General features: G+C 37.0%; 1 protein-coding gene across 4 annotated transcripts in view; it reads left to right on the top strand.

Moving 5' to 3' along the window:
- The window catches only part of LOC106872494 (SLIT-ROBO Rho GTPase-activating protein 1-like), a 518,762-nt gene that overhangs the window by 494,556 nt on the left and 15,762 nt on the right, over positions 1–8,444 (top strand). For all 4 annotated transcript variants that reach the window (XM_052967274.1, XM_052967276.1, XM_052967275.1 and 1 more), the window contains 3 exons: positions 1,826–1,928; positions 3,011–3,071; positions 4,792–4,869. In XM_052967274.1, the coding sequence (XP_052823234.1) occupies positions 1,826–1,928; positions 3,011–3,071; positions 4,792–4,869 (242 nt within the window). The remainder of the gene's footprint in view (positions 1–1,825; positions 1,929–3,010; positions 3,072–4,791; positions 4,870–8,444) is intronic.

Below are 8,444 nucleotides of genomic sequence, written 5' to 3'. Positions count from 1 at the left end.
CTGCTGGAGACAAAGGGTCTCTCTCTCAGAGTAAAAGGCAGATTGTATGACGCATGTGTACGAACAGCCATGCTTCATGGCAGTGAAACATGGGCCGTGACTGCTGAGGACATGCGTAGGCTTGCAAGGAAGGAAGCCAGTATCCTCCGATGGATGTGTAATGTCAGTGTGCATACTAGACAGAGTATCAGTACCTTTAGAGAAAAATTGAACTTACGAAGCATCAGTTGTGGTGTGCAAGAGAGACGATTGCGCTGCTATGGTCATGTAGTGAGAATGGATGAGGATAGCTATGTGAAAAAGTGCCACACCTTAGCATTTGAGGTAACCTGTGGAAGAGGTAGGCCCAGGAAGGCCAAACAGGCTTCTCTATCCAGCTGGCAAGCTACTTCAGGCTGATGACGAGCAAAGACTCAGAAACATGTCCCTGAATGCTGGCTAGGCTGGGTGGAGGAGCTTGTCTCCCCCTCGCAAACTTAAGGACACAGTAATTGTGTCAAGGCCGACAGGAAGCGGTCCAGCTTCCTAGGGCTAAACGGCAGTAGTGTGTTCCCTTATTGGGATTGTCACATTAAGTTGACAATATACTACAACTTTATCGCTCCACTACTGCTTAAATCTCTCTGAGAGATTTAGAAATATTATATTTCTAATTATATATATATATACATATACATATATATATATATGCAGACTCTGTGGAATCAGTATCGAAGATATTACCCACATCATTAGCAGCTGTCCAAAAATGTCATCACGGTATTACCTACCTATGAGACATGATGTTGTGGCCAAGACACTGTACAATGAAATCCACCAAGAGGATAACCCCGGGGCTAAGGAGATGAAAACCTATAATGAGGTAGAGGCCATTACCACTCACAATATGAAAGAGTATTGGTGGAATGTCCCAATAAAAACCTCAATAAAGTGCAGACATAATAGACCGGATATAGTAATCTGGGACAGAGAAGAGAAACTCTGTACAGTAATAGAAATCAGCTGTCCTGCGGATGTCAACATCCCACTAAAGATTAGAGAAAAAGAGAACAACTACTCCGAGCTACTGAGAAATTTACAGATACTCCACCCAGACTACAAGTTCAGATTCATACCCGTGATTGTTGTTGCATTGTGATATGTAACGAACTGCCTCAACAAAAACCTGGAAAAATTAGGGTTCTCAAAACCTGAAAGAAAAAGGCTGATTAGAAGACTACAGATTCAAGCCATCAATGGAACTGTAAAGATATGTAAAACTTTCCAAAAATTTAGCACATAAATACATATGCATGCATCTAAAACGCATCCATAAAACAAACATACAAATCTGCGCATACACTAACACCAAATACTGCACACACACATATATGCACAAATACCTAGATGATGTTGATAAAAGTTCCAATGAAGGAGCCTTGAATCTATGTTAGAGTCTGGCTCTTTCTCTATGCACAAGAAATACAGAAATGAAACTGATTGATAACATACATACATACATACATATATGTGTACAGGATTTCACCAACAGTAAACAACACTTTTCATCTACAAAATCTACTCATAGGCCTTTGTTCAGTCGATGCTTGCTCAAGTAGCTCTGTACTTGGACTGAAGCCAGAGACATGTAATTGGGGGAGTGAACTTCATAACTATGCAGTTATATTTACTCTACTTCTATGTTAAAAATGTTTTCAAAAAATTATGTTATTAACAATAACCTATCTCAGAACTTGAGGCATATATTAAGTTAAATAAGTTATTAAATGTATTGAATTTTTCCTTTCTGTTTTTATGATTTAATTAGATTCTTTTTCATTGACAGACCTTTATCTTTCCGAGCAAAACCTAGGAAGCGTCGTATTGGCCGTACACCACCTGTAGGGCAGCCAAAATTGTTTGGAGGCAGTCTTGAAGAATATATTGATGTGAGTTCCTTCTAATATAAATTGTTGGGAGATGTAGTCTTTGCCTTATGGTTCATAAAAATATTCCAAATAAATGATAGAATTTTCGCTTGCTTTTCCTCAACCATCTTTCAGAAATCAGTGCAAGTTAGTTGTAATGTTAATTGCAAGAGAGTGAAAGGCATTCACTTTATGCAAAATAATTCAGAGAAATCTTGTATCAGTTATAAAGACCATTGGTCGAAAGGCTATATGAAAATCATTGATTGGCAGAATCATTAGTGCATTGGGGGAAAAATATGTCTTGGGAAGGTCAACTTTGCCTTTCATCTTCATGGAGTTCGATAAAATAAAATGCCAGTCAAGTATTAGGATTAATTAACATCTTCCCTTCAAAATTACTGACTTTGTATCTAAATTAAAAACAGTGTTTGCTACTAAATAAAATAAAATAAAATAGAACAGATATTTCTTGTTTAGCTACTTCTCCAGGACCTCATTAATTTCAATATTATTATCCTTTTGTAAACATTTTTTTAGGCTTATACATTTCATATTTACATTCTTTTTTTGTACCCAGTTTCAAACTTTTCTCTTGCTGACCTGTATGCAGGCTATCAACAGATATAAAGTTCAGCGTTAACTCATCCTGTGTTATAAATAAGTACTTTCCCTAAGCCTACTAAGAAGCCTCTATAAAATCATTCAACATGCTAGGGATAAATGCTAAATCACCAACAAATCACATGCCTTAATATCTTTAAAAGCAAATGAAACATTGGGTAAGGTAACCTGTCTGAAATAGAAATAAAAGGATATCTTAACAGAAATGCCTTTGACTATAAATCTGCTTCGTCATGGCTAATTTGGAATTAAACAACAAAAGGATTTTCCGTTACTCTAATTTTTTATGTGCAATTTCATGTTTACTATGTTTTTATGTATATTAAAAACTGTTTATCATTTTCTCTTTTCACCATCTTTATAAATTTATTTGTAGGTATTAAACATTTTATATAATGCTAAATTTCATATTTATTTTCTTATATAAAATTATAACAGCTAAAACAGTTTTCGGTGTATTTTCTCTCTTCTGCTTACAGAATACAGGAGAAGAAATTCCTCTGATTATTCGTAGTTGCATACGTGTTATAAATCTTCACGGTAAGTCATGTATGATCTCTTTTTGTCTTATTGTTTGTTAGATGTTTCTCATAAATGTTTTTCTTTGGTTACTTTTATTATTCTGAGTCTTTGTCTCTTTTCACTTTTTAGTTCTTTCTTTTCAGTTATTCTTCCTGAAACTGAGATTTTAATTTTTGGCATTTAGACTTAACAGAGGGTCCAGCAATTGAAGTGGATAGCTCTTTGGTCAAAACTGTGTTTAAGGATATAATGGCAGCGAAATTCAATGTACCATCAAGAATAATTATTGAGGTACTAAAAATATCCTATGAAGTAGGACATGCGCTAGTCAGTAGAGTAGTACAGGGAGATGTTGCAAGGAGATGCTCTAAGTAGAAGCTTTAGATTGATGGACCAAGATATGAAAGTAACAGAAAGAGTTATACAGCTGATTTGGAAGAAAGCTCAGATGAGATTTGTGTGAGGACAGGGTCCCCTAATGACCCCCTTATAGTGAAACAACTATATGAGAAGTTCTTAGTTTAGAGAAAGCCACAATATGTACCTTTCATTTATTGAAACAGGGTATCATGGTCTGATGATCACTAAGAAAACTAGGTATAGACAAATGGTTTATGAGAGTTGTATGAATTGTGTTCAGAGATACCATCAGCAAGGTGAGAATTGACAGTGAATTAAGCCGGGAATTTTGCATACAGATAGAAGTCCATTAGCTTGGTTCTCATCCCCCTCCTGTATGGTAATGGCCTAGTTCTCAATGTTGAATCTGTCAAACATCTAGAGAAAAAAATGTGGAAGCAACGCTTAGAATCAAGAAACCTTGAAATATACCTAGCAGGAACAAAAATTTTAGTTAGCAGGAAAGAAAACCGAACTCTACAACCAACTTGGAAGTGGGCATACTTGACAATCAACATAGGATTAAGTAGGAATATCATGCAGTATACCCAATGTAAACTATGTGCATGTACAAGATGTGTAGTGGAATCCTAGACAGCTGACTGAAAAAATGTTCATATGTAACAAATGCTTAGTGATGTGCAGTAAGTGCAGCTATATTATTGTACATGAATGTTAAAACACAAATGAGGTGAGCGAAAAACTAACGATAAAAGGAATCAGATGTAGTGTGCAAGCGTGGAATCAGGTGTAGTGTGCTGCTCTGGTAGGGTGAAGAAGTACCAAGTGATATAAATGCAAGGTACCTCCAGAAGAGGAAAACAAGACATTGTGAAAGCTGATCTCAAGAAGCTGAACTTCATGAAGGAGATGACAAGGGACTGTGAAAGTAGAGAGACATTATGCTGGAAAAGATCCATCAAACCCATGCAAGCCTGGTAAAACATAAAGATGATGGTGTTGGGAATTATCATCATCATTGTTTGCCTTAATATACTGTCAAATTATTTTAAAGAATCATCAGAACTTTTGTTCTTTTATCTGTTTGTTTTTTTCTTTTGACAGCACCAAGAGAATTTGTGCATGTTATATCATATTGATTTGTTTTGTCATTTATTTATTTTATTTGTAATATTTCTATTCTTTCCAATGTGGTGGATTAACTGCAGTTATAGTCTTAATCATGTTACATTTTAAGTTCAGCTCTCACTGGGACGGATAAATTAAATAGCAGTAATATGCTGGAGTCATTTATACAACAATCTCCCACCGCTATTAGTTTCTGATCTTTTGCTATGGTATGAAATCACTTTTTTTATTTATAATTTGTATTATTCAGGCATTCATCATCAGGGTATATTCAGAGTATCTGGCTCTCAAGTTGAAATCAACGAATTTAAAAGTAGTTTTGAAAAAGGTAAGATCTTATGTGATTTTATGAGTTGAAATATTTGACAATTTTTACTAGCTCCCAGGTAACTTTCCTTAAAAACACTCCTTTAGTTCATTTCAAATGAAAATATGTTAATTGGTTTTTCTTATGTGTGCAAGAGTGGGTTGAAAAGTTCATAGGCTGACTATGAAGGAATGATGCCAGAGCTACGAAATCTTACGTGCATTATTTTCAACTCTCTTTATTAATAACAGCATTGTTTCTTTCTAAGTAATCTGACATCTGACTGCTCAAAGAAGACTTCAAAAGTAACTAGTAGTGACTTCTCTTGAAATTAGACAAAATTTAGCATCATGGTGTTATTAACTATCTGCAGAAAAAGGGTTCAACCTCCAAGGACATGCATGCTGACATGATTGCTACATTAGGAGATAAAGCTCCAGCTTTCTCAATAGTGCAAAAGTGGGCAGCTGAATTTAGGAGAGGAAAGGAAAGTCTTGAAAATGATCCATGATCTGGGTGCCCTGCAGCTGCCACCACTGAGGAAAACATTGATCATGTTCACCTCATGGTGCTGGATGGCAAGCAGTTGACTATAAATGAAATAGCCAATACTATTAGCATATCCTGTGAGAGAGTTGAGAATATTCCACTTAATAAACTTGACATGATGAAGGTTCCTGCTCGATGAGTGCAAGATCTTTTTCACACCTGATCAAAAGCACACTAGAGTGATCACATCATGAGGAAGTATGACATTGTTTGAGGCAGACCCAACTGGTTTCCTAGAAAATTTCCTAAACCAGGATAAGTGTTGGGTTCATCACTTTGAACCAGAAACAAAGAGATAATCCATGCAGTGGAAACACCCCTCCTCTCGCCTGCTCCAAAGAAGGCCAAGTTCGTTTCATTTGCAGGGAAGATGATGGCCACGATATTTTGGGATGTAAAGAGCATCGTGTTTATTGACCATCAAATGGAAAGTTCTGAGCCAACTTGCTGAGGCAGTTACAAAAGGTTATCAAGAGCAAACGTCCAGGAAGACTGATGAAGGGAGTCTTGTTTCATCAGGACAATACTCCAGCACACAAGTCCATGGTTTCAATGGCTGCTGTGCATGACTGTGGCTTTGAATTTGGTTGATCGGCTTCCCTGTTCCCCTGATTTAGTCCCATATGAATATCATCTGTTCCTCAACATAAAAAAAAACATTTGGTTGTGAACCAGTATGGTAGTGGTGATGATGTTATTGCTGTTGATAACATTTTTTATCAACAAGATGAAAGATTCTTCACCTATGGGATCCTAGCATTGCAACACCAATGGAAGAAGTATGTGGTCTGCAAGGGGAACTATAGTGACATTCCATGAGAGTATCTTGGTCAGCCTATGTACTTTTCAGCTGATCCTCATAAACTGCTGCTATTGGGGTTTTGAAGGGAAAGTATATTAGTTTTTTAATTCAGTTTCCTGAATTGGAAAATAATTCTGCTTTATTATTTACAATTAGTTCTCAAGAAAGACATTTAACCATAAAATGTCTGCACTAAAGAATACATGCAGAAAGCCGTAAACCTATGACTTTGCAGTTGTGATAACATGCCAAAAACTGCAAAATGATTTTATAATTGGCTGGATGATGAAAGAACTGAATAGAATTTATTCTTATCTGTGACTGATTTTGTAATTCCTTGTTTGAAAATGATTGAAATCATTTAAATTAAAATATAACATTAAAAGTAACTTATTAGGTCATGATCTTTGCTGACCCTCTGAGATAGATGTAGGTGATGCCAGTAATGTTCCTTTAGATCTTGTGTATGTCAACATCATGCAGAAAAGATAAGCTGGGAGGGAATTCCAGAGGGTTGGTATGCTAAGTAGAAGGAACTAGGTTTATTGATTAGTGTGGGGCCTGGGTGGGGATGGATACAACAAGGTTGATGAGAGAAGGGGAGATGAGTGAGATGGTATACCTGAATGGGTATGATCCCAACCAGTAGAGGTCATTATAGTAGTAGTAGAGAGAAATGACTGTCTTTCCATAGGTTTGTAGGTGGAGTGTTTCAGTGTGTATGAATTCAGAGTTTTTTGTTGTGTGTGATCCTTCATGAAGTAAAAATTTATCTTTTAATGAGAAACTCTGAGCAGCAACATTGTGAATCATCAGTCTCAAATTAATAAACTGTACTATATGTGCTGAGTACTTTTTCATTCGCTAGTAATCTCCAAATGGGTTTTTGTTTATTCAGAAACATATGCACATATTAGCTGAAGTAAAATTACTCAATATATGTTGTAGAGTTTGCTTATTCTTAGCCTATATTCATTATTCATTCACCACAGCATGTATTTCCAATTGCAGAAACCCCTTTCTTGCCTCCACCTGTACTTGTAGGCTTATAGGTTGCCACAGATGTCTTTGTGGCATACAAATGAAATTTACCTCAGAATGCAGAGAGCTGGAATAAATGCCACAAGGCATCAGGTCCAACATTCTTACAGTTCCACTAATCTTCTGCCCTCGATTGGTACTTTTTTTTTTTTTTGCAAATGGAAAAAATGCAAAACTGATCTGGGTTGGGGCTTCATTTCAGAGTCAGAGTAAATACGTCAATGCATTCAATCCAATTCACCCCAACAATGTGTGTGTGTGTGTGTGTGCCACAGAAAAACAAGGAAAACAACATGATAGTTAAATCATTTCAATGGGCATATTTCAGCAACACATTTCAAAAAACCTGTTGCACAATTTATGACACAACAGCTGCGTCATCACTTCTAAGCAAAGTTGGAACTGGAATAAAAATTAAAAATTCACAGTATTTATAAGTATGAAATACTGCTAAGAGAAGCTGGGAGAGTTGTCAAGTTTCCACAGATCATCATCATCATCATCATCATCGTTTAACGTCCGCTTTCCATGCTAGCATGGGTTGGACGATTTGACTGAGGACTGGTGAAACCGGATGGCAACACCAGGCTCCAGTCTGATTTGGCAGAGTTTCTACAGCTGGATGCCCTTTCTAACGCCAACCACTCAGAGAGTGTAATGGGTGCTTTTACGTGTCACCCGCACGAAAACGGCCACGCTCGAAATGGTGTCTTTTATGTGCCACCCGCACTGAAAAAGATATGTATCAAGTTCCATGAATTTAACCCAAAGTGATAGTGGTCAGAGACACGTGTGTATAGAGACAGACCGACGAACAGACAGGCATGTTCAGGCATAATTTTGTGGTTAAGAAGTTTGCTTCAGAACCAAGTAAGAGGTTCAGTCCCACTGCATGAACACTCTTGACAAGTGTCCTGTACTATAGGGCTTTCCTATAAGGTGTTATCCACCCCTGATTGGAACTCTCCCGTATGACATGTACGCATGCTCAGTGACTTGCTTTAACAGTTGCAATCAGCTGAATGCACATTGCCAGTGACATTTGACATAATTACCCACACTCTGTGGTCAGGATTCTTTTTTTGGTTTGATGTCGGTATCGAAGGGATTACCAGACACTGGACAATACAGTGAGAGCAGCTTTCACTCACATCGTGGTATTCGATGCTGTGTACGTGTCTGTCGTGGTAAAATATGCCACTCC

Source organism: Octopus bimaculoides, chromosome 4 (assembly GCF_001194135.2).
Source record: "Octopus bimaculoides isolate UCB-OBI-ISO-001 chromosome 4, ASM119413v2, whole genome shotgun sequence".
Taxonomy (NCBI): domain Eukaryota; kingdom Metazoa; phylum Mollusca; class Cephalopoda; order Octopoda; family Octopodidae; genus Octopus; species Octopus bimaculoides.
Note: the sequence above shows the minus strand (reverse complement) of the source record. Positions and strands in the feature narration are given on the sequence as shown.